Below are 27,494 nucleotides of genomic sequence, written 5' to 3' on the forward strand. Positions count from 1 at the left end.
CAAGCGATCGCTTTGTCTCTATTGACGCCCTTTAACTTATGTGGAGACGCCCACTAGCGCATGTCATCTCCAGGAAGTGTATTAAAACATTGGTACATCGAGTACCATCGGAAGGCGATCGCAGTGCTTGTGGTTGCCTTACCCTACCGCAAGCACTGCGAGGACTTCAGGGTACAAAACAGGCATGTGATGTGTACTATGACGCTGGCTGTTAATTATGCACGGCTCTGAAATGGCGTTAAAACACTCTGGCACGCCTGCGTTCGCACCTCCACTCCCCCGTTATTAGAGTCCTGCCTCTGTTACCACGCACAAATGGGCGCTCCTGTCACTCATTCCACTGAGCTGTCTTTGCTGGGCGAGCGAGCGGATTCCGATCGCTCTGAGTAGTTTGCGCACACGCAGAATGAAGCGTACGCATGCGCGGTCGCTTACCATCAGCCGTGAACGAGTGAGCGGCCACTAGCGAGCGGGTCTGAATCAGGTCCATATTATGCAGCGCTTTAAAGAAAATATTTAGTCCTTCACATTTAAAGATTATATGTGTATAATTTTAATTATATAATGCATATATTTTTATTCTGTACATAAAAGTACTTAGTGGTACTTAAAGTTGATAATATATTGAAATAAATCAGCAAATTAACATTTTTCGTGTTCACATTGTTTCCCATTTTCTTTACCAATATGACAAAAGTATTTATGTATTGCAGCTATTTCACTTAATCATCTTAGCCTGGCAAAGATCTTCACATTATTTAACAACAGGAAGTCTGGCGTTTAGAGACAAAATAATTTGTAATGCTCATAGATTTATGTTTAGTCCAAAGTTTTAAAAAAAAGCTGCAAGTGTATGTGTGGCAAAGTTATTCATAGCTTTTATTGTTTAATGCAACCTGTACGTTCATTTTATCCTGCAAAAAAATAGGTCTACTCATTTCCCACTGAGGGGTCTATTTATTAAGCCCAGAAGAAGGGCCGTAACTAAGGTAGTGCGACCACCTGGGGGGGGGGGCTCTAATGCTCTTTCTGGCACAGGGCACCAAAAGTCTAGTTACGGCTCTGCCAGAAATGCCCTATCACTAGCTATTGCCTATTTACCATATCTGACAAAAGCTTCCCCTTGCTATGCTGCCCCCAATCACTATCACCTTTACTAAAATAGTAGATTTATTTTCCTTTCAAAATATTAATTTTCGTGTTTTTTTTTCAATTTTTTTTATACTAATTCTTTTTTTATTCCTATATCTTATTTTTATCACAATCAGCTACTGGAATCCCAAGTCTGAGCTGTCAGCGCAGTGCGTATGTTTGACCAGCAAAGCTGGGTGATGCATATTCATAGAGTACTTGGACAGACCGGCAAAGTAATACAGCCGATAGCCAGTTACGGCAGGGAGATGTACACCACTCAGCTACCCTGCCACATTTTTATTGATTAATTGAATCGAAATAAAAAATTGTATAGCCGATAGTATATGAAAGTTTCTGTATTTTATTTTTTGCTGAAATCTCAGTAGAGAACCTTTAGGATGAGCTATTTATTTATTACATGTATGTGCACTGTAGGTTCTGAACCAGACACATAAATTAGAAATCCAACTCCTGGAAAATTCAATATTCACCAACAAGCTGGAGAAAGAGTTACTGGGACAGAGACAGGATATCAATAAGTTACGTGAAAAGAACAGGTAGGACCCTATGAACAATGGATTACTGGTAGTAAATCATAGTAATGGCTAGTATGTTTTATGTCTTGGCACACTGAAGTAACTTCATTAAGCAGGTATGTCCTACTGTTCACTTGTATAGGTAATGACAGAGGATGATTCTCATTATGGGCCTGATTGGTTACATATAACTTCTCTTGTACACCACAAGTTTACTTTCCTACCCTACTCTATGGGGGAGATGCATCAAACCTTCTAAAGAGAACAAGTGGAGAAGTTTCCCATAGCAACCAATCAGATTCTAGTTATTGTGTAACTGCATCCTATTGAATTCTTTCTTTGTTATAGTTCATATAGCTCATGGTGTTTTCAGCATCTGGTAGCTGAGAGGTAGCCTGATATAGCTTTTATGAAGTAAATAAACGTTAAGGGGCATATTTATCACTGTCAGCGTCTCAGATGTGGATGGGATATGATAAATCCAACCAATACATCGCAATTATGCATACTTGAGCCATACTTGCCTACTTTTGAAAAAGCATTTCAGGGAGATTATCAAAGTAACACCTATGAGCATGGCGGTAAAGTGGACGTGTACTGCTACATCTGAGAGGTGTGCCATAATACTGACTTATATCCAAATGTAAATGATCCTCACATCAGTTAGAAAGATCTATTTGTTGTTGAAAACACACTGATACTTTTCCGAAAATGCATGTAGCCATAGGGATCACTGGGCGGGATGCAGCAACCTGAGAAATGCGGTCAAACCCACAAAATGCGAGTTTGACCGCAATTCTCATATGCACCAAGCCCTGGAATGTGATGCACTCTGGGGCCTGGTTGCAGTGGGTAATGCCATCTTCCTGGTAGCATTACCCATAGAAGCCTATGGGCTTCTTTCCGCAGAGTGCTGTAAGAGGGATCCGATCGGATCCCTGCCAACACCCCCTACGGCGGGCGCATCCTACTGCGCATGCGCTTCTGGGCCATTGACCTGGAAGTCTCTCCATCGCAAAGCGCTGTTTTTACCGAGAGAGCGGGCCTTTGCGGTGATCGTCATGCATCGTATCTCGAGTGTGATGCGTCATGCATCCAGACCTGTGCCTTATAACCAATGTAGAGAAATTATACTAATGATGCGCGGACGTTGGCCAGCGTATGCATGAGCTGCAGGGAACCCTGGAATGGATCCTATTTGATCCCTCTCTGGGAATTATCTGGAAAGAACCCCATAGGGCTCAGTTAGGTAGTGCCGTCTATAGATGGCTTTGCTTATCCGGTGCAAGCTCTGGAAAGTTTTGCTGTCCGGAGCTTGATACTAATGGGAAATGCGGTCAAACCTCCGAAAGCAACAGTTTTCGGTGGTTTAACCGCATTTTAGTTTAGTACATCCGCCCATGCAGAAATCACAAGGTTTATATATCTGCCATTAAAGGATTGTAGTAGAAGTTTCAATCAGTGCGGTTTTTACATGTATTTTGGCCTCTAGACAGTTTCCAAACCACATATAAAATCATAATAACCCAGGAGTCAAAATATTAACAGCTACACTTCTATATGTAAAGTTTTCTCGGGTACTTAAATTATTTAAAAAAAAATAGAAATCAAATTATGAAACAATAACATCAATTTACAGTAGATATAACATCATGGAATAATAACATCAATAACTGTATCGAATTATATACTATTAAAGGTACATTTGATAACTAACAAGTAGAACACTAGTCCCAATCTTACTTCTTGTAAACATTCTGGGTTGAAATATGTGGAATGCAGGTACAGAATATTGACTTGTATTAACTTAGATTGAACGATATTAGTTGAAATTTTGTTTTGTTTCAAAAACCACCTTCAGGGTCTGTTACACATGACGCCATAATACAATAGCATTCCAGGCAATTTGTTTAATTGATGTTTCCTGAACATGAGTATGTCCCTACACATATAGTTGTATTGAAAGTTTTGTCAAATGTAATGTTTTCACTGAATCTCGATGTTAAAACACAAAGTTAAACGTGACACACGTATGTGCACTTTAATGCACACTAAATATTTGAAAAGAGATGGAGGGGAAAGGGGGCCCTATTATTGTAGTCATTTATAGTACAATGCAGTTTGTGTATATGATCTTGCCAAAGTGCATGCATGCATGACTATATAGAGCTCATTTGAAAAATGTACTCTTGAAGAGTATTGTATCTTTCTTAAATTGTGATAATCTCATACAACATCAGTGAGCAGTACATAGAGAATAGGAAGAAAAGCAATTGATAGTGTAATAGTGCAAAGGACAATATAACGTGTAACATTTCATTCTTATAGAATGCCTACATACTCATAAAACATACTGATAATCATCTTATCTGGTGATTGGCATTAGGGATTATAGGAGGTTCTTCTAATAGTAAAGGTAAACAGGAACAGTCTGTAGCAGGTACATGAACAGTTATTTACTAAAAAAGAAATAGAAAACATTAAGCAATTGTAAAACTATTTATATGGATGTTGTTTTAACGTCTCAAGTATTAGACAATACATTTGTGTCCTAACTCCAGACACGTATATATATATATATATATATATACACATATACATACATATTGACTGTATGTAAAATAAAAACTATGAATGGTAAATTACTGTACAAACTATTGCATGAATTGAAGAAAACCTAAATAATAATAATTGGACATAAGATTAGTCCCACAACATGGGAACGGGTATGAAATACCGCCGGCCGCATGGCCGGCAGTTCGATTCCCGTCAGCGGCAGCCCGACAGGAGCAGAGTTCGAAGCAGCGGAAGCCCGACAGCGCTGGAAATCCTGATCGTGGATAGGTAAGTATAGACTAACCCCCCTAACCCTCCTTAGGGGTGCCTAACCCTAACTTCCCCCCCAAGTGCCTAACCCTAAGTCCCCCCCGGGAGCCCTAAACCTAACCCTCCCCCCGCGGCTGTCCGCTCGCGGTGCCCGGCATCACTACGATCGTGATGCCGGGCGCCGGTCTCCCGGCGTCGGAGAAATGCGGGCGTCTACATCTAGACGCCCGGCATTTCACCCTTGCCGAGATAAGACAGTCGGGAAGCTGGCTGCCGGTATTTAGGCAGTCGGCTTCCCAATTGCTTCCCCACAACATGGCATAGTGATTATAATGTTACTTTGTACAGATGCTTGTAACTCAGATGGTGTGGAAAGAATCTATAATCTATAATCTGTGCCCCGTCTGGGAACTTCATGTATTTTCAGTTTTCTGGAGAGCAAAGTCCTGGAAATGGAGGAAAAACACCAGGAAGAAATAGAAGTAATGAGAGATGAGAAACTCCATGTAGATGAGTTACTCTCCAAGCAGAGTGCCCTCATCGGGGAACTAGGACAGCAACTCAATACAGCTATGCTAAACAACAGCATGTTGCAGAGACAGCAGGCGTTCATCATGGAGACTGTGGGCCAACTCGCCAACCTGGTTTCACAATACAATCGTTAGTACAAGAGTACCCAAACAGCTACATCAATAATGTGTTTTATTCATAATACATGGGCGATATGACTAATAGTTGTCATTGCATGGATCATGCAGGTTAGCAGTACATATACAGTATATGTATATATACAGTGTAATGTATGCTATTTCTATGGAACGCAATGTTTTCTAACTCAGTAGAGTGGCCTTCCTAGTAATGTTAGTGGACCCCTGATAGCTATAAATCTTAGCTAGTGAGACCCATAAGAAGAGACATTAAGTTTTCCTTCTGTTTTCTTTGTTGGAACAGCAGTAAAGCAAAAATGTATTGGCAAATAAGTACAATTTCATGAAACATAAAATAAAACTATGACCAGGTGGGTGTCTGCAACTGCATGGTCCTAGCGAGAATCCTCCTTTCATTTACTGTAAATGTGCACAATTGCTGATACTGACAATAAAGAATGTTATTTTCCCACTGTATTATTTTCCCCACTGAGACTCTTCGGATTCTCTGTCATTATGTTAAAAGATGTATCATTTGCTTTCCCAGATATCCCAGTCATACTAAAGGAGGAGCAGACGAGTTTTCGAGATTGTGCAGATGTGTATAAAGCTGGGCTCACATCAAGCGGGGTTTACACTTTGCACTTCTCTAATGCTACGGACTCTGTAAAAGTGAGTTGTAGTTAGATGTATCTTTTATATGTCGTGCAGCTAGCGACCTTTCTTACAGCAAACTGACTGTACAATGCAATTGATGCCTCTGTAGGACATATTGAAATAAGCCAGGATAGATAATATACAGACACAACTCAGCAGGCCAATGAAATCTGAATTTGGTTCTAATAATCATATATGTCTGTGACACATGTAGCTGTGGGAAGTAGTCGGGATGCCAGTGACCGGAATGTCGACCGCCAGAATCCTGACACTGAAAGCCTGGCATGGGACTAAAGATAGGCATCTAAATCCTGACGCCTATCATTAGCCCCACACTAAAATCCGGCATACCGAAAGTATGCAAGCCGGGCGTCGAGAGCTGTTAGCTGCAGGGGGGAGAGGGTTAGGTTTAGGCACCCCCGGGGGGACTTAGGGCTAAGCACCCCCCTGGGATCATTAGGGTTAGGCTAGGGGAAGGGGGGGTTAGGGTTAGGCACCACCGGGGGGGAGGTAAGGGTTAGGCACCCCCCGGGAGGGTTAGGGTTCGGGGAAGGGGGTTAGTTAGGCACCACGGGGGGGACTTAGGGTTAGGCACCCCCGAGGGAGGGTTAGGGGGGTACAGGGGAGAGTTAACTATACTTACTAGCCGGCATCAGGATTTTATGCTGTCAGGCTTCCTGTGTTGGGATTTCAACCGGCGGCTTTTAAGCTGTCAGTATTTCATACCCAACCCGTAGCTGCAATAGGTGGTGTGCTCTTACCAGGAAAATACAATAATCTGGCCAACCCCATAAAAAGCTTTATAGCACAGATGTAAATACCACTTACTATCCTTAAAACACTTTACACATTTACCTAGCTATATATCCTGATGTCCTGTGTGTCTGTTACCTGAGCTAGCAATGTACTGTAGCATAGCATGATTGTCTGTTACTGTACTGAGCACATTGCTGTAAAACATATGAACATACAGTAGGTCGCTTCAGAAAACCAAATTGTTTTGCTTAAAAGTTGGATGAATGAGAAACAACAGATGTATTTTTCAATTAAGTATTTATTTTTCTGCTGATGAATCTGGAAGCTTAAAGGTTCTGATTACTTTGATTGATAGATTATTCTATTACACTAGATAGAAAACAGTAAATCCTTATACACATACATTTCTCTGCACTCAAATGAGTGTCTAAATTAAGGAATTCAATGCATTCCATATGGGCACTCAAGGAACATGTGTTACCACTGGAGGTTTCATTTCATGATAGCAGCTGCCTAAAGATAAATATAACATAGCTAAACTATGCTGTGCTGTCTTTATATTACTTCAGTTATGAACATTTGCTTTGGGTAAAAGAATGAGCATGTCAGCCAGGGCAGAGGGTTCAACTTTAAATCTGTAGCATTTGCATTTCATTGTGCACTACCACGCCATCAGGGGGATTGAGAGAACACAGGAGCCCCCATACCACTATACCGGCACTATACCGTGGGGACTTGGTTCAGAACCCCTTGGATACCCCCCGTAATGACAAATTAGGCAAAAATCATTTTATAATGAGCTTAATTTGGCCAATAATGACATGTCAGTTTTGGGGTGAAATAAAAAGTAGTGGAAAATGGGGGGGGGGGAGGGGGCCTGTATGGATGGGACACGTGTTTTAAACATTGCAGGTGGCTGCACCTGGTGTATTTTTGGAATAAAAAATATACTTGCACCCATTTTAATGTACCCCCAATTTAACTGCAGTATTTATTTTCTCAAAAAAATTGCTTATTTAAATTTTTTCACACTTATACAAATATGCATATAACAGCTATTTGACACGATTTTAAAACCCCAAATACTTTTATTAGGGCCACTAATACACTTCTAAATTGATTACCTATGTCAGTTACCTATTTTAAGGGGTACAGACAGATATTCCAAAATTTACCTGTCCTCTTCGCAGGTTACTCCACGAACGGTTTTTGTGCAAATGCATTTTTGCGTCTTTCGTAATTGAATAGTGAAAAAAACGGGAGAGCACATAGACAACAGATGCAAAAATATTACAAGAAAATACGCCAATTCTCAGACTTTAAGTTTACGCTTTATTGCGTCTAATTTAATTCCCCCCTTTATGTTGTTTGATAAATAAAAGTTATGCTCTTCTGAAGATGGCTATGAGCTCTGTAGGTCCATGGACGATAGGACATTTACTGTACATGGACACAAGAAAAGTGCCCAGTACATAAGCTTTAATACGGGTTCGGTATGATTTACCGCCGGCCGGCCCTATTCTACCCCCTAACCCTAACCTTCCCTCAGGGGTGCCTAACCCTAACCTCCCCCCAAGTGCCTAACCATAATCCCCCCTCTAAGTGCCTAAACCTAACCCCACCTTCCCCGCCGCCTAAACCTAAGTCCCCCTGGGGTGCCTAACCCTAACCCCCCCTTCCCCTAGCCTAACCCTAACCTCCCGGGGGGGGTGCCTAACCCTATGCCCCCCCCCCCCCGGGAGCCCTAAACCTAACCCTCCCCCCCGCGCGGCTGTGCGCGCCCAGCGCCCGGCTCACCTTCGATCGGTATAAGGATACTGGATTTTAACCTCTATACGCACCTACCTTCTAAAACCTGCCTATAAACCTCTAAAATTGACGCTATTTGCGTACGCACTCATACAGTAAAATAAAGACTTTAGACCTTGAACATGTGTTTCCAAAGCACAAAGTATTATTCAAGTAAAGTACAGTCAGTTACACGCTGTGATCTAAGTACAATTTAGCGCAAAGAATTATACAGACCCAAGATACAGTTATACATACGCACGCGCTCTGGACCAGATACCGGCATCAGCAAGAAACCTCCGTCAATCAGCAAGAAGACTCCAGACTGGGGTCACAACACACACATTTATACCCTCACAGAAACAGACAACACAAAAGAGAGATTTGTTGCTAATCCCATTGGTTCCCAGTGCGGGTGCATCTGTTACAGGGCATTTAACAGGTTGATTCAAATGGACACAGAACAGCCTCTAACAGCTTGTTGCCTCCGTTTTCCCGCCTCATGCAAATCTTGGCTGTTGGTTTTACAATGTACATTTTGGTGCTTTAAGTCTCTACGGTCCATAAGTTGCGAATGCATGTTGCGATCTTCACACCGATGATACCGGGAAGCTGTTGAGGAAGTGCAGATCAGTACAATACCAAACACGGCTTAGTTATCACGTATTAAACCTTAAATACCAAAATAGTCTTTATTTCACAGCATTTGTAATAAATGAATAAAACTTGTATCCTATACTTTCAAGCTATGGAACCTTTTTGTGTAAGTGTGCATTATGTAAGTATTAGGGATTTGGGAAAAGACACTAGTTAACTTCGGGCAGATGCGTGTGCATTAAGCTAATGGACAGCGTTTTCATACTGGGCTGTATGCGTTCGCTAGTATGCGACATGTTAACAGCGCAACTGTGTGTATTAATGTGTGTATGGGGTATGGTAAAAGATGCGATCGCCTAATGCTAATAATAGCATCGCCATATATACTTAAGTGTGAGTTTAGCTAAAATGGCGCTGAGCGGCCATTCGCAAAATGGCGTCTTGCCGATCTCATTTCCAAAATGGTGTCTTGCGGCCATTCGCAAGATGGCGTCGTTTCGATCTTATTTTAAGCTGATCTTGTCTCAGCCAATTATCCAGCTTTGACAGGTAAGCCAGGTGTCGGGCTCCCGGCGTAGGTAAAATGACAGGCGTCGGGATTTCGACGCCTGTCATTTAACCCTTGACACGATTAGACAGTCAGGAAGCCGGCGGTCGGAATTCCGTTCCGTCGGCTTCCCTACTGCTTCCCTTTAATACTACGAGAAGAATGTTAATTTCGTGTGTAGAATTTTAGGATCACAAAATTGGAGCCACCTGCATGTCTTACTTAAAATCAGTATCTATTAATCAGTATGTATGATACTTTTCAGACTGTGGGGTAAATGTAATAGCCTGCTGGATGCAGGCATTTGCGAGTTCCCAATCTGTCCTATGTTTTAAAGGGGCAATAATTCACCAGGGAAAAACAACCTGGTGAAAAATTCTGAAAACTCCTACAATGACTAGTGTGAACACTTTGCTGAAATTAAATTGGATGACATTTGCGTTTATAATTCTTATGGGGGGCATCCACTAGACGATTTTATTCCTGTCCAACATCTTAACGATTTTCCCTTGAAGTTTCCCTTGAAATATGATCTTCCACTCTGAACAATTTGCAAAAGATTTGCAAAAGATATGCAAACGATTTGCAAAAGATATAACAATAAACTATGTTGTTTTAATCTGTGATTGAGAGTTTTCAGCTATAGTGGGCAGATAGTGGTTCATCGTTTGATCGTTCAGCGTGAACGATGTGTAAACGATGTGTAAACGATTTGTAAGCAATCAAGTGAAATTGACCTGCATGTTCAGTCGATGGAGGAGACGATCAAACGACCAGCGGGAGCGCGCATCGTACATCGTTAGAAACAATTACTGCACGATTTGCAAACGATGTTCAGACGATTATCGAACGATTTTATCATTATCGTTCAATCGTTCAACTTTATCGTCTAGTGGATACCCCCCTTTAGAGTTTTAATATTACACATGTTCTTATAAGTTAAGTGGGATAAACTGTTCTAAAACTGTTATAAAATCTAATGTATGCCAAACAATTTCCTTAAAAAATATATGCTTAGTAATACAAATAAAGAATAAATAACGATTTTCTTCAAAATATTTTTCTCTATTAAAGACATTTCATGGAAAAATGTTTTGTTTATTGATGTTTCCCTTGCCCACAGATGAAAATGCTTTTTCAAGGCAAATTATTTACCATAATGTGTTTCTTTCTTGAATGGTCCTATATTAGCATTGATTTTATTTTTCACATTAATACCATTTTAACCACTTTTAGAGATAATGGCCCTCATTCAGAGGCGCTCGCAAGCGAGCGCTCGTTCTGAATGAGGGCGGCCGCTTGTATGTTTAAGTGCGGCCTCCTGGTCGCTAGCTAAGCTGTGGGTTACCACCCACAGCTTTAGCGACCGACCAGGTTGATGGTCTCGATGGTCAAGACCATCGCGACCATCGGGGCTTGCCACGAGACCCTTAGGAACTCGGCAATCGCAAGCCCCAGGGAGCTTCAGTGTGGCCGCCCACAAAACGGCAGGCGTTCCTTAAGAAACGCCTCCGTTTGTGAAACCACCCCCCCGCCTTGCCTACAAAACAGGCCGAGCTGTCGATCAACATCGACAGCCGGCCCTTTTGTAGTGAGCTCCAGAGGGAGAGAGTTTCTCTCTCGCTCCAGGGCTTGCGCACGCGCAATGCGGCCACTGCGCATGCGCAGGGCCTAAACATCGACCCGGTTGCGAGCGCTTAGCACTTGCGACCCGGTCTGAATGAGGACCAATATCCTGTAGAGTAAAATAATGTATTAAGGTGTCTTCTCTGTGGGGCTGATTTACAGTGACGACATATTCATATCCTTTGGGCAGCTACAGGAGGTCTTTGGGCTTTTATAGATACGCTGCTGCTTATTTCTCCCTCCCTAGGGAAGACTCTGCATCTTTGATTGGGGTTTAGGAAACTGGTCTTTCTTTATAATGATCTTAATGCTCACTTTTACCTGATGCTTTTCTTCTATTGAACATAAAATTGGAGGCTTATTGAAGAATGGTACAGATTTACAGAATACCACTTCCTGTGTTAGATGTCACCTCTCTTTATTGAAAATGGGAGTTTGTACTACTGCTGACTGTCCCAAAAGTGGGTCTTCCAACTGTGGTTTTTGTCCTGGTGTTCTCAATGTTTGGAATCAGGTTTGGTCAGATTTATAGTGACTGCTGCCATACTTCCTCCATTGGAACCTAAGATTTGTTTGTTTGGTCTCGATCTAGAGAGGCAATATAACAAATTTCTTTAAAATATGTTCTCTCACTGGTCTCGTATTCTCAAATACAGTCACAATTCCATTTGTCCCACAAGGATTTTTATAAATATCTTCAGTTGAGACATTGGATAAACTGTAACATACCAAATTCCCAAGATATTCGACCACTCTCCAATTATATAAGAGACAAACTTTAAACTGGGTAGTAGAGGTAATATTACATGGTGGTATTCATCACTAATTCAACCTCATACCCCGATACGATTCCCCTCAGTGGTTAAATGGGAAAGTGATCTCTCTTGCTCAGCCTCAGATATCCCATGGACTACGATTTACTCAAGTTGTTTCCGACTATCTAGATGTATATCTCATAGTGAGCAGTACTACAAACTCCTACACAGATTATATCTTACCCCAGCACTTTTACATGTTATACAACCTACTACCTCCATGTTCGCGAGAGTGTGGACATGTCGGAACGCTTTTGCACATCTTCTGGTCTTGTCCCAAGATTATAAGCTTATGGAGATCGGTCTTTACGTTAATGTCACATATCTCCCAATCATATATTAACATATTACATTTTGCCCAATCTTAAATTCCATTTATCTGAAGGAAATAAAATATTTAGTGAATCCTATATAATTCCACACATTCTTATTTCCACTAAACTTCTCCTTGCCCACCATTGGCGCTCCCCAATTGTCCCAACCATCGATGCAGTTGAGCAAAAATGTGTACAATCCCATTACGAAATGGAAGTAGCAGGAGTAACGTATTCCTCATCAGCCTCCAATCTACATATTAAATGGTATAGATGGAATGAATACTGGGTAACAAAACCCCATTAATTAACTTGTGCACGAGGTGATACTCCCGATTCCAGTCTATATTTAGAATATATATTGATGTTGGTCAGTGTATTTATGTTGCAAGAATTCAATACTATTGTATCCATTATCATAATGTTTTTATGGTGTACCGTTTGAAGTTGATGTATATCCTGATATAGGAGACACTAATTTAATTTGATGTAACAACTTGTGCCTTTCCCCCATAATCCCTTTCCCATTTTTATTCCTGTATAATCTCCCTTTTGTCATCCTAATTCTGTATAAACATGTATACTCTTTCAATAAAAATGTAATCTTGAAAAAAAAAAAAATATATGTTCTCTGTCTTTGCACTCTTGCTAAGGTAATTATTGCTTGAGCTTGGTATTCACCAGAATAAAGAGCTCGTCAGTAGCCTCTCCAATCATGAACGTCATCTCTACACCTGTAGAAACATTGGGCCTGATTCAGACCCACTCGCGAGCGGCTGTCCGCTCACAAGTGGGTCGATGGTCTGCACTGAGCATGCGCACGACGGAGGGAGCTCCGTCGTGCGCATGCGCCAGACACGACGAGCGAAGGACTTTCCTTCGCTCGTTGTGTCCGATCAAAGGGGGCGTGCTGTCAATGTTGATTGACAGCACGCCCCCTTTGGTGGGCGTGCCGGGGGCGTGCCTCCCTGACGGGGGCGTTCCCACGGGAACGCCTCCCGTCAGAAGCTGGCCCACTGACATCACTAGTGATGTCAGTGGGAGTGATTTTGGCTCTGATAGAGCCAAAATCACTCCGGAGCTTGCGGTTGAAAACCTCAACCGCAGGCTCCGGCTCGCAATTTCGATGGTCGCGATGGTCACGACCATCGCGGCCATCAAAATGCACGCTCGTATAGCCTGTGGGTGGTGACCCACAGCTATACGAGCGTCCAGGAGGACGCTCCATGAAAATGGAGCCCGGCCCTCATTCAGAGCGTGCGCTCTGCTCAGAGCGTACGGCTCTGAATGAGGGCCATTGTTCCCAAATATCACAAGCTTTGGGACAGGTGGCGTCATTCTTAATTTGGTTCACATAAAGACACCCATGCCAACTGCTAGAAGTGTCCAGTCCTGGTCCTGTGTTCTGCCATGCCCCACTCAACCTTCTGCTTCTGCTTTTGTTATTTATAAGTTAAAGGCTTTTTTGACACTGTGTTCTCCTCTTGAGTCCCTACTGCATTTATTACTCACACATGTACTGTTTCTAAAAACTTTATGAAAAATTACCTGTTTCATAAAAAGTTGATTAAAGCAGTAACTCAGGGGTCTATTTACTAAGCAGTGTTAGGAGACAGAGTGAAAAGTGATAAGAAAGTGATAAGGTACCAGCCAGTCAGCTCCCAACTGCCATTTCACATGCTGTGTTTGAAAAATGACAGTTGGGAGCCGATTGGCTGGCACCTCATCACTTTCTTATCACTTTTCACTCTGTCTCCTAACACTGCTTAGTAAATAGACCCCTCAGTCACATATTCCATGCTGCTACAGCAATAAGGAACCCATTTAATTGTATTCTGTAATGGTCTTATGCAGGCATTCTGTGAAATGGATACCAGTGGTGGAGGTTGGACTGTTATTCAGCATAGAAAGGATGGATCTGTGAACTTTCACCGTATTTGGAAGGAATACAAAGAAGTAAGTTGAGTTTTGACCTGTCCTCTTTTTCCTCTCCTCTCATAAAAATAATCAGATCAATTTCACTAAGCACAAGCCATAAATGGCAGATAGAAGGAGTACTATATCTATATATTCTGCTTCTCTGATGTGTGTGTGTTGCTGCAATGTTAAGAGCAGCTGGTATTAGTTTCTCTATAGCAATAACCTATTTGTTACGGTACCTTCCACACAAATGAACTATGTCCTGAAATATCTACTGATAACAATATGCAATCTTAAGTAACTACACTATGCCATTATTATGCAATACTAACTATGCAGATTTACTTGTAGCAGAGATAGTGATATACCAGGCGGGTAAAGATAGAGCTAGAGACCAAGGACGAGGTGTATCATAGCTCTAGCTATATAAATGCAGCAATCTCAGTCTGTCTTCATGCCCTATCACAACCACACTGCCTAGCATATCACCTGTATACACCAATAAGCACTTGCCAGGAAAGCTCCACTGACAGTAATCTTCCCCTGTAAAGTACTGTAGTTACTTTTGGGTTTCGGACCTGCCAGATGTAAAGTATATGCGCGGCCATTGGGCTGTGCATGTGCAAGAAGAAAATAAATGAGAGGGATTGAAGGGATGCCTCTCCAGGACTATTTGCAATATTGTAGCCAATAGGCTACAATGGTTAACATCATCAAAAGATGCATGAGCTATTGAGACTCAGCTATTTTAGAGCTTGATACATTTGGACAGATCACAGTCCCCATAGAAACCTATGAGGACTGCTATGCGGAATGAAAATAGAGGGTTCCCAGCAGATATCTCTGAGAGGGATTGCAGCAGATATCTCTGAGAGGGAATGCAGCAGATATCTCTGAGAGGGATTGCAGCAGATATCTCTGAGAGGGATTGCAGCAGATATCTCTGAGAGGGATTGCAGCAGATATCTCTGAGAGGGAATGCAGCAGATATCTCTGAGAGGAATTGCAGCAGATATCTCTGAGAGGGATTGCAGCAGATATCTCTGAGAGGGATTGCAGCAGATATCTCTGAGAGGGATTGTAGCAGATATCTCTGAGATGGATTGCAGCAGATATCTCTGAGAGGAATTGCAGCAGATATCTCTGAGAGGGATTGCAGCAGATGTCTCTGAGAGGGATTGCAGCAGATATCTCTGAGAGGGATTGCAGCAGATATCTCTCAGATGGATTGCAGCAGATATATCTGAGAGGAATTGCAGCAGATATCTCTGAGAGGGAATGCAGGAGATATCTCAGAGGGATTGCAGCAGATATTTATGAGAGGGATTGCAGCAGATATCTCTCAGAGGGATTGAAGCAGATATATCTGAGAGGAATTGCAGCAGATATCTTTGAAAGCGATTGCAGCAGATATCTCTGAGAGGGATTGCAGCAGATATGTCTGAGAGGGATTGCAGCAGACATCTCTGAGAGGGATTGCAGCAGATATCTCTGAGAGGGATTGCAGCAGATATCTCTGAGAGGGATTGCAGCAGATATCTCTGAGAGGGAATGCAGCAGATATCTCTGAGAGGGAATGCAGCAGATATCTCTGAGAGGGATTGCAGCAGATATCTCTGAGAGGGATTGCAGCAAATATCTCTGAGAGGGATTGCAGCAGATATCTCTGAGAGAGATTGCAGCAGGGCCGGATTTACCATAAGGGAACCTAGGCGCCCGCATAGGGCCCGTCAGCTTCCAAGGGGCCCATGGCCGGGCCCCCACCCCTCGAAATCCGGCCCTGAAGTGAATCTGCTGAGCTGTGCATTGAAGTTGAACTGTTGCTGCTACTGGCACAGGGCCGGAGAGGAGATACACAGCAGCAGCACGGTCCGGGGCCCTGCCCCTACTATCCGAGTGTGAGCTGCTGCATTCACACCTCTCCTGTGCGGTCTCCTCTGCGTCCCCCTCCCCTCCCACAGTGTAGCGTAGCCAGCGCCTCCTCCCCAGAGCATCTAGTGAGCCGAAGCCAACCGCCCCCTTCCGCAGTCACACACACGTGAGTGCAGCCATCTTCCTCCTCCATTACTCCCCCCTCCGCAGTATGGCAAGCAGCCTCCTCCCACTCCAAGCCTCCGACCATCTCCCCCCCGCAATGCAGCAGATATCTCTGAGAGGGATTGCAGCAGATATCTCTGAGAGGGAGTGCAGCAGATATCTCTGAGAGGGATTGCAGCAGATATCTCTGAGAGGGATTGCAGCAGATATCTTTGAGAGGGAATGCAGCAGATATCTTGAGAGGGAATGCAGCAGATATCTCTGAGAGGGATTGCAGCAGATACAGTATCTCTGAGAGGGAATGCAGCAGATATCTCTGAGAGGGATTGCAGCAGATATCTCTGAGAGGGATTGCAGCAGATATCTCTGAGAGGGATTGCAGCAGATATCTCTGAGAGGGATTGCAGCAGATATCTCTGAGAGAGATTGCAGCAGGGCCGGATTTACCATAAGGGAACCTAGGCACCCGCCTAGGGCCCGTCAGCTTCCAAGGGGCCCGTGGCCGGGCCCCCACCCCTCGAAATCCTGCCCTGTAGTGAATCTGCTGAGCTGTGCATTGAAGTTGAACTGTTGCTGCTCCTGGCACCGGGCCGGAGAGGAGACACACAGCAGCAGCACGGTCCGGGGCCCTGCCCCTACTATCCGAGTGTGAGCTGCTGCATTCACACCTCTCCTCTGCGGTCTCCTCTGCGTCCCCCTCCCCTCCCACAGTGTAGCGTAGCCAGCGCCTCCTCCCCACAGCATCTAGCGAGCCGAAGCAAGTCGCCCCCTTCCGCAGTCACACACACGTGAGTGCAGCCATCTTCCTCCTCCATTACTCCCCCCTCCGCAGTATAGCAAGCAGCCTCCTCCCGCTCCAAGCCTCCGACCATCTCCCCCCCGCAATGAAGCAAGCATCCTCCTCCGGCTCCAACCACCTGCCCCCCCCCCTCCCCCACAAGCAGAGAGAGAGAGAGAGGCCAATAGAGCAGAGACATATACAGAGGGCAGAGAAAGTGAGAGAACACATGAAGGCAGAGGGTAAACACGAGCAGAGAGAGTGAAACAGACCAAGAGGGCAAAAAGAGAAAGACAGACTTAAAGGCCACACACACACACACACACACACACACACACACACACACACACACACACACACACACACACACACACACACGTGTTGATGTATCAAGCAGTGAAAACAGTGGAGAAGTGGACCAGTGGAGAAAAACCAATTAGCTTTGAGGAAGCATTTATGGTGCATACACACGTAACGATTTTTTTAATGATTTGTTGTTATCGTTCAATCATTCAAAAAATCGTTCAGTTTCTGAGTTATAACGATGACGATAATTGTTCAAGCGCGCTCCCATTTGTAGTTTGTACTTATCGTTCATCGTCCATTTCAGACTGTCCAACATAACGATTTTCATTAAGGGAAGGAACATTTTTCGTTCATCGTTTTAAAAATCGTTCATTAAGGTGCATACACACGTAACGATTTTAGTAACCAACGATTTTCGTTCAGATTTTCCCTTGAAAAAGTGAATGAAAATCATTGACAAAAATCTTTGGTTACTAAATTAATTAACAATTTTGTCAACGATTTTCATGAACGATGAACGATTTTTTAATCATGCATACAGTGAATGGACATCGTTCATCGTTAGTTCTGTACAGCATGAACGAAAATTGTTATGTTGGACAGTCAGAATGGACGATGAACTACAAACTACAAACGGGAGCACACTTGGACAATTTTCGTTCATCGTTCAACCAAAAAAATTAACGATTTTTTAAACGAATTAACGATAACGACGTCGTTATAGTTAATTCGTTCAAAAAATCGTTACGTGTGTACGCACCTTTACACTTCAAAAAATCTTTTTCAAGGGAAAATCTGACAGAAAATCATTGGTTACAAAATCGTTACGTGTGCATGCACCTTTACTGTGTCAAATACATTCTATGAAATGATGAAATGATATGTAGACTCTAATTGGTTGTTATGGGTAACTTCTCCACTGTTTTCGCTGCCTGATACATCAACCCACAGTGTTGGGGGTACATCTGGATAGAAGGGGGGGGTCACTTTTTGCTGACATCTGTGAGTATGTATAAATATGTGTGGCTGCTTAGATTAAGATTGTATTTTTAAAATTATATATATTTACTCTCCTAAGAAAATTCAGTGCATTTTGTAGATTGCAAAGTATGCTTAGTTTTAATTCTATACATTCATACCTTTCTTTAGCAGTAATATACAGTATCAGAAAGCAGTGCTGCTTAAAACAATTCTGCACCCCCAACCTTTGTTTACAGGGAATTGCCAAAATAATTTCTAAGAAGTTGAGCAATAATATAATGTATTAACTAAAGGCCCCCATACATCAGCAATCTGAAAACCACAATTGAACAATTTGAAGATTTATTGCCCGATCTTAGGATTTCCCAATCGAGCAATCTGCGCCCATACATTACAGATCTTTTTCAGTGATTTGCAGATCGATTGCAGAAAACACAGATCGGACAATCTTGAAAGGCCCATCATTTTACTGGTAACGGTCTGCAAATCTGCTGATCATGGCCATACACTAGCAATCTACAGCCCCAATCGATATGTGAAATCCAACATGTTGGACAATCAGATTTAACAATTCCAATCACTTTTTGGTTGCAATCTGCGATCTGTGAAGCCCATACATTGCAGATTTTTATACACAATCGATTGCAAATTGCACGATTGCTGCAATCCATCTCTGATGTATGGGGGCCTTAAGACAATTCTGTCATTTTGGAAATGTTCTATCAATAAATGAAGATGTAAGCAGTAAAATAAATCTATGCTAGCATACTTTCTTACCAGATGAATTTATTTTATCATCCAATTCAGTCACTTTGCATGCAAGAAGCACATATTGCTCTTTGCTATGGTCTCTGTGATTGTCTTGTGTTGTTACATGTCTGCTCTTTATGAAGAGCTGGGTTCCTGTGCCCATAATAATGTCTAGGTAAGAAATATAGTAACAATAGAATAGTAGTTTGCTGAAAATGTTCTAAAGGTGAACTTGAGCCAATAAATATACAGTACACCAATTGGAATATTAAAACATGTAAATCAGGGATTCCCAAACTCCACCATTACAGTCCACCTTTTAAGGATATCTATGCTTAAGCAAAAGTGACTTAATTAGTACCTCGGTCAATTTGATTGAACTATTTGGACTCAATCAAAGATATCCTTAAAACATGGACTGTAATAGCGGAGTTTGGGAACCTCTGATGTAAATGATTCAAACAAGTTATGCCTCAGTCACAACAATGAATATGTTTCATTCCCTTATCTGCACTATGCTTTCAGCAGTGGGTGTATAGGAGTAGAAAGAAAACTTGTTCTACAGTTCAGTGTAGTACACAAAGGTGGCCTTAGAGTATGGGTTTTGTGTGATTGTATATGTTGCTTAATCGCCTTAAAATACATGCCATTTAAAATATACATTCCAGACAGCTGGATCTGCATTACATTAGTGAGCAGAGTTTCACATACCACTTCACCATGTTTGCTGTAAACCAAGTCACAGGAGATTAACTGGTTCATGGAGCACATAGTGATATGTTCGCTCATAGTTATGATGTTTTCATTACCATGGAAACAAGAGCATTTTTTACAATTGCCCATTAATTTTAACTTGTAAAATATTATTCTCTGGCAAGTTGTAAACTGTTTAAACTCTCCATCAAAACCAAGCAGTAGCCAATTTTTAAATATATTTTTTATTTACACATGTCTAAATAAAAGATTGCTAGAAAATTGCAGAACAAGTACATAATGTCATATGTTGTTTAATAGACTGCACACACAGGAAGGAATATCAGTATTAGTTATACTATATAGTACGATATCTCGGTGGTGACCATCCCGGCGGTCACAATACCGGCAGCAGAATTCCGACGGTCATAGGGCCTGATTCAGACCTGCTCGCAAGCGGGTCGATGGCCAGGGAGAGCGCGTGCGCGAGTGCCGGAGCTCGCATCCAAAAGGGGCGGCTGTCGATGTTGATCGACAGCTCGCCCCGTTTGGTAGGCGGGTCGGGGGGGGTGGCTGGCCAAACGGAGGTGTTCCCGATGGAACCTGCCGTTTGGGGACGGCCCCACTGACATCACAAGTGTCAGTGGTGAGCTTCCATCTCTATTAGAGCAGGAAGCTCTCTGGGGCTTGCGGGAATGAGACCCTACCACAAGGGTCTCGTCGCAAGCCCCGATGGTCGTGATGGTCGTGACCATCGCAACCATCACCTGGCCGCTCGCTAAAACTATGGGTGGTCACCCACAGCTTAGCGAGCGGCCAGGAGGCCTTTCACAAAAAAAAAACGCCCTTTAGACCTGCGAGCGGGTCTGAATCAGGGCCATAATCCCAACAAAATTTAGTGAGCTTTCTAACCCTAACCCACCCCTTCTACAGCCTAACCTAACTGCTCTCTACCCAGGGGCGTATTAAGAGAGAGGGGGTCCGTATGCAGCCTCTGTCCGGGGACCTATCCTCTCTCCGATAGCCAGGAGTCTAATAGCCTAATCTATGCCCAGAGTCTACTGCGCATGCGCCGGTCATGGCGATTTCCCTACTGTGCATGCACAAAACGCCAGGAAAATGGCACAGGCAGCCATTTTCCAGACAATTTTTACAGCGATGATAGCGCCAACGTGGGACTCCGGAGAGGTAATTATTAAAAATATGGGTGTAGGGTGTGCGGTGTGGCCCCCCTGGACCCATATTATAAATATGCCCTTACCCTTACTGCACCCTCACCCCAGGGGCGTAGAGAGGGGGACAGGTACTAATTACCCAGGCCCGGGCTTGCTGGAGGGGCCCGGTAGGACCCGGGTTCAACGCTGCCCCCCTCCCTATTTCCTGTCAGCTGCTGTGTGCTGGACTGCAGTAGGAGACGACTCGCTGCTGCTAACAGCAGCAGTCTCAGCTTGTGGTGGGGTGCGATCACACTAATTGTGCCCCGCCATGGATTTGCGCGGGGATGGGGGGCTCGAAAGCGGCTGAGCCGTCATTCTGGCTTGGGGGCTTTCTATGGGAAATGCAGCGGCTGAGTCGTCATTCACGAAATACCATCCTAAGAGGATGGTATATGTCCATGGGTCTGTTTTTTTCAGTTTGTTAATTTATGAACACGAAGGATGCCTACATGGACAGAAAAGGACATGACACAAGAGATAGGTGAGTACAGATTTTTTTTTTAAAGGTCTCGATCACAGGATTCTACTGGAGAAGGTGTTAGACTGGCGCTAGGAAAAAGGTAAGTATGTAGTCAGTGGCGTCACAAGGGGGGTGCGGGGGGTGTCGCCCGCACCCGGGTGTCACCCAACGAGGGGTGACACCAGGTGCAGACTTCCCATCAGTGACAGGAGCCGAGTGCTGCACTGTAGCATTAAGTGCAGCACTCGGCTCCTGACATTGTAAGGGAGCCGGGACTGCAACAAGGCACCTTCTGCACCCCCCTCCAGTAGCAAGAATGTGACCACCGGGGTTCGTCCCATGAGGCCACGCCCCAGTCCCACAAGGTCATTTCCCTTTTCAGCGCACAGCTTCCCTCCCCGCATCAGGTGACACCGCGGGGAGGGACGCCACTGTGTGTAGTGAGTGTGAGTGCGTGAGTGAATGAGTGAGTGCATGCATAATAAAATACTAAAATCTTCTGTGTCTGTGTCCTGTTGCTTTTTTAATATTTATTTTACAGGTGAACTAGAGGTACCAGTGGGCTCTTAATGCCCCACATGCTGGTGCTTGTGGTTCTCCAATTACCAGCATGCGGGGGTGGCTTGCTGGGACCTCTAGTTCTCCTGTAAAAGACTATATTGTTTATTCTATTTTTTCACACAATCAACCTGGCACTCACTGCTCAGGGGTGCCGGGGACAGCCCTGGGCTGTCAGCCCTGGCCTGAAATGCCCTGGAGAGGGGGAACCCCTTTATTGAGGGTCCCCACCTCCCAAGAGATCCCCTGCCTGGGCTGACTAGCGTGGGGTGATAATCGCACAGCTGCGGCATTACAGCCCCGCTAGAAAGAGTGTGGTGCTCATTGTGGATAATACGGGGGACCCCTACTCATTTTGTTTCCACAACCAGGACTGTCTTACTGACAGAGGTGTAGCATGTGGCCCGGGTGCCCGGAGCATGAGCGCGCTACCACGCCCCCCCCCAAAAAAAAATTGTGTGCTATATAATATAACTGATACATATAATCACATACATACATGGCAGGGTCACACATACATACAGGGTCACGCATACATACAAACATATACACATACAGGAATGGTCACACATACATACAGGCAGGGTCACCCATTCATACATACTGTACATACACACAGACATACATACACATGCAGGTAGGGTCACACATTCATACATACATAGACACACACATACAGGCAGGGACACATTCATACATACATACATACATACATACAGGGTCACATACATACATACACCACACACACATACATACAGGCAGGAAGGTTCACACATACATACATACATACATACAGGCAAGGTCACATACATACATACACACATACATATACAGGCAGGAAGGGTCACACATACAGTACATACACACATACAGGCAGGAAGGGTCACACATACACGCATACAGTACATACAGGCAGGAAGGGTCACACATACACACATACAGTACATACAGGCAGGAAGGGTCACACATACAAACATACAGTACATACAGACAGGAAGGGTCACACATACAGTACATACAGGCAGGAAGGGTCACACATACGCACATACAGTACATACAGGCAGGGAGGGTCACACATACAGTACATACAGGCAGGAAGGGTCACACATACGCACATACAGTACATACAGGCAGGAAGGGTCACACATACAGTACATACAGGCAGGGAGGGTCACACATACAGTACATACAGGCAGGGAGGGTCACACATACAGTACATACAGGCAGGGAGGGTCACACATACAGTACATACAGGCAGGAAGGGTCACAAATACAGTACATACAGGCAGGAAGGGTCACACATACAGTACATACAGGCAGGGGGTGATAGACATAACTACTGGGGTATAACCTCTCTTACCTAAATGTGGACCCTGCACGCAGCTTCTTCCTCGACATGCTGCTGTAGCCCCGCCCCCTGCAGGGGTCAGATGAACATGTGCTGAGCTCCACCAATCAGGGCTCAGCACAAGCTCCTCTAGTGACCAGGAGTTTCTCACTAGAGCAGGAAGGCAGGACAGGAGCTGCTGTTCCTGCTGCTGACCCGGCACAGGCTGTCAGCTACTTGACAGCTGCTCCGTAGTCCGACTGTAGGGCGCCACCTGGTAAGTAAGACGCCTGGAGCTCACAGTCCAATGGAACCACCTTCCCTATGCCCCTGCTTACTGAGCCTGGTGCTGGTTAATGTGGGGGACCCCCTACGTCTTTTGTCCTATGTATTAAACTAGGATTTTTGTCACCCGGGGCAAGACAGTAATTTGGCGTCCTCCGTGGTAATTCCCCCATAGTAATGCCCCCTGTAGCAGTGCCCCTATAGTAATGCCCCCTTCAGCAGTGCATCTATAGTAATGCCCCCTTAGGTAATGCCCCTGTAGTAGTGCCCCTGTAGTAGTGCCAATATAGTAATGCCCCTGTAGTAGTGCCCATATATTAATGCCCCTCTAGTGGTGTCCATATAGTAATGCCCCTGTAGTAGTGCCCATATGGTAATGCCACCATAGTAATGCCCCTGTAGTAGTGCCCATATAGTAATGCCCCCTTAGGTAATGCCCATGTAGTAGTGTCCATATAGTAATACCCTGTATTAGTAATGCCCATATAATAGTGCCCATATAGTAATGCCCCCATTGTAATGCCCCTGTAGTAGTGCCCATATGGTAATGCCCCCATAGTAATACCCCTGTAGTAGTGCCCATATGGTAATGCCTCCATAGTAATTCCCCTTTAGTAGTGCCCATATAGTAATGCCCCTGTAGTAGTGCCCGTATGGTAATGCCCCCATAGTAATGCCCCTGTAGTGCCGCTTAAACAAAATAAACCCCCAATACTTACCTTAAACCCCACTCCTACGTACGCCGCAATCCGGTCCGCCCGGCTGCTCATCGGAACTTTGGGAGAGACGTCATGATGTCTCTCCCATAGTGCCCTTGGGGAGAGCCGGAAGCTGGACTTCAGGAGAGAACTCCAGCCTCCGGCTACCGCAGCGCTGTAGGGAAGGAGCCGGGCGCCCACTGGTAATAAAATCTCAGTGGGCATCCGGTTTGGAGCCCCCCTGCGGTGTCGGGCTGGAGGACACTGACGGCGGGAACAGCGGTGCACCCGGTGCACGTGCACCTCCAGGCCCCCTTAGATGCGGCCCTGATTACATTTGGCCCCTGATCTTTAGTAAGCAAAACATTCAAAGATAGGGGAAGAGTAATTTTCAGAGAAGTATTTAAATGGTCATATGTTTATGTTTAGTAGTCACAGCAAGTGCTTATTAACCAAATATACTGAAAAAAAAAAAAACATGGCCAGATGCTGGATTCTGTAATATCGGTATTAGAGGTGAGGCGTTGATTATTATTGCACCACAGGCCTGTCAGATATATTTAATTGCAATTTTTCTGTCGGATGACTGGAGCCAAAGTAGAGACTAGGGGGTATATATACTATAGTGAGAGTTTTTAGAAGTGTTGATGTTGCCCATAGGAACCAATCAGATTCTAGCTATTATCTTCTAGAAGGTGATAGTTAAATATTAAGTAGAATCTGATTGGTTGCTATGTGCAAAATCTCCACTTCTAAAAACTCTCACTTTAGTAAATATACCCCTAAACCTGCAATTGCTCAGAAAATCCATCCACAGCATCCAAACCATCCTGATGTTTTGCCAGGGAAATAACAATCTATGAAATTCTAGCCTTTCTGTTCAATAAATAAATGAATGTGTTGGAAAATAAATAAATCAGTCTTAACGGCTACTTACTCACTTCAACAGGGTTTTAAGCCCCTTGCCATGTAGTGATGGGCTGAGTCGGGGGGCAGGGTGCCATCTGCCCCCTGGGCCGGTCCCTGCTGGGCCGGTCTCTACGTTGGCCCGTTGCTGTGATCGGAGCTGAGCTCCGAACGGGCAGAGTTAGCGGCCGGCGGGCCGCATGCGTCCCACATCCCTGCCACGATCGGAGCACAACTCCGATGGGGCAGTACAGGCTGGCAACAGTGGTCTCTGAAGCGATCAGAAGCCTCTGATCGCTTCAGAGGCCAGTGTTCCCAGTGATACAGCGTGCAGGTGACGTCATGACGGATGGCGTGGACTGGAGTGATGCCCTGCGGCCGTCATGAACAAAGGTAAGTACTGCACAGACAGGTGAGTGCTCTGCATAAAGGGACATTATTGGGGGCACTACTAAGGGCATTACTGGGGGCTCTGCAAAAGGGGCATTACTGGGGGCTCTGCATAAAGGGGCATTACTGGGGGCTCTGCATAAGGGGCATTACTAAGGACATTACTGGGGGCACAACATAAGGGCTTAACTGGAGGCTCTGCATAAGGGGCACTACTAAGGACATTACTGGGGGCACAACATAAGGGGCATTACTGGGGGCTGTGCATAAGGGGCACTACTAAGGACATTACTGGGGGCTCTGCATAAGGGGCACTAGTAAGGACATTACTGGGGGCTCTGCATAAGGAGCACTACTAAGGACATTACTGGGGTAACAACATAAGGGCTTAACTGGAGGCTCTGCATAAAGGGGCATTACTGGGGGCTCTGCATAAGGGGCACTACTAAGGACATTACTGGGGGCACAACATAAGGGGCATTACTGGGGCACTGCATACTGGGCACTACTAGGGCACTGCACTGGGTATAGGGGAGTGGGGCTGAGAGATACACACTGGGTCTGGGGGTGTGGAGCTGGGAGATGCACACTGGGTCTGGGGGAATGAGGCAGAGACATACTGGGGATAGGGAATGTGTCTTACTGCTGTTTGTTAGATAACTTCTTTAACCACCTAACTGAGAAATTATTTTTCCAAAAAACGCTCAGAAGTTGTCATTTTTTTATGATTGAATTAAGTCAAGAACATCTTTTTTAAAACTTATCTAAAACGATATTATTATTTTTTTTTTTTAACACGGTATACCATAAAAATAGCAATTTTTATGGTATACTGTAATGGTAGCTATTGACATGTGTACCATCGATGGTCAATGGGGAAACCATCAATAAAAATGTTCATTGATTATTTGAGACCACAGCCACCGATGTTGCCCAAAACCACGTTTTTTTTTAGACTATTGATGGTTTGCAAAACATCGATGGTCAGTGGCCATCCTTATTGTGTGTGTGTGTACATGTATGTGTATATACACACACACATATATATATTATTCTTTCACATACACGTATAGGCCTTCATTCAGAGGCGGCCGTACGGTCTACGACCGCACGGCCGCCTCGATGTTTGTCAAGTGCGCATGCGCACGAGGGAGCCGGCTCCTTCGTGCGCATGCGTGAGACCCGCTACGACCGACAGCGCCGGTCGTAGCGGGTCTCTTTCCAAAGGGGGCGAGCTGTCGATGTTGCTTGACAGCTCACCCCGTTTGGAAGGTGGGCCGGGGGGGTGGCAGCCCAAACGGAGGCGTTCCCATGGGAACGCCTACCGTTTGGGGGAGGCCCCAATGACATCACTAGTGATGTCAGTGGAGAGCATTCGGCTCTGACAGAGCCAGAAGCTCTCCGGGGCTTACGACAAGTGAGACCCTACCCTAGGGTCTCGTCGTAAGCCCCGATGGTCGCGATGGTCTCTGACCATCGCGACCATCACCCTAGTGGTCGTTAGAGCTGTGGGTGTAAACCCACAGCCTAACAACCGAAACAGAGGCGGGCGGTCAGGATGCAAGCGGCCGCCCAGTTTCTGAGCGACCGCTTGCATCCTCCAAGCGCCTCTGAATGAGGCCCATACTGTGTATATGCCCATACTGTGTATGTATATACTGTATGTATATCTATATATACATACACACACACTGTATTTATATATAGTTATAGACTATATATAATATATGTACACTGCATATATATATATATATATATATATTGTACAGAAAAATAGGCGGCACTCGGAGACTGGATAAGACTCGTGAAACCCTCAGCTGAGGGACTTTTAATCAATCATAAGTCGACGTTTCAGGGTCTTGCACCCCTTCCTCAGGACAGCAGAAAGATTTCTGAAATCCGAACCCCCCAGATCCGAGGCGGATCCGAGTCAGGCTCGACTTTT

The 27,494-nt window shown here is 44.5% G+C and overlaps 1 protein-coding gene across 1 annotated transcript in view; it reads left to right on the forward strand.

Moving 5' to 3' along the window:
* LOC148542856 (angiopoietin-2-like) overlaps positions 1-27,494 on the forward strand; it is a 124,789-nt gene that overhangs the window by 74,401 nt on the left and 22,894 nt on the right. Inside the window, exons 3-6 of the mRNA XM_088460354.1 lie at positions 1,570-1,691; positions 4,924-5,156; positions 5,691-5,815; positions 14,098-14,199. Of these exons, the coding sequence (XP_088316480.1) occupies positions 1,570-1,691; positions 4,924-5,156; positions 5,691-5,815; positions 14,098-14,199 (582 nt within the window). The remainder of the gene's footprint in view (positions 1-1,569; positions 1,692-4,923; positions 5,157-5,690; positions 5,816-14,097; positions 14,200-27,494) is intronic.

The sequence above is a fragment of the Taudactylus pleione genome, unplaced genomic scaffold (genome assembly GCF_031769625.1).
Source record: "Taudactylus pleione unplaced genomic scaffold, aTauple2 ptg000007l, whole genome shotgun sequence".
Taxonomy (NCBI): Eukaryota; Metazoa; Chordata; class Amphibia; order Anura; family Myobatrachidae; genus Taudactylus; species Taudactylus pleione.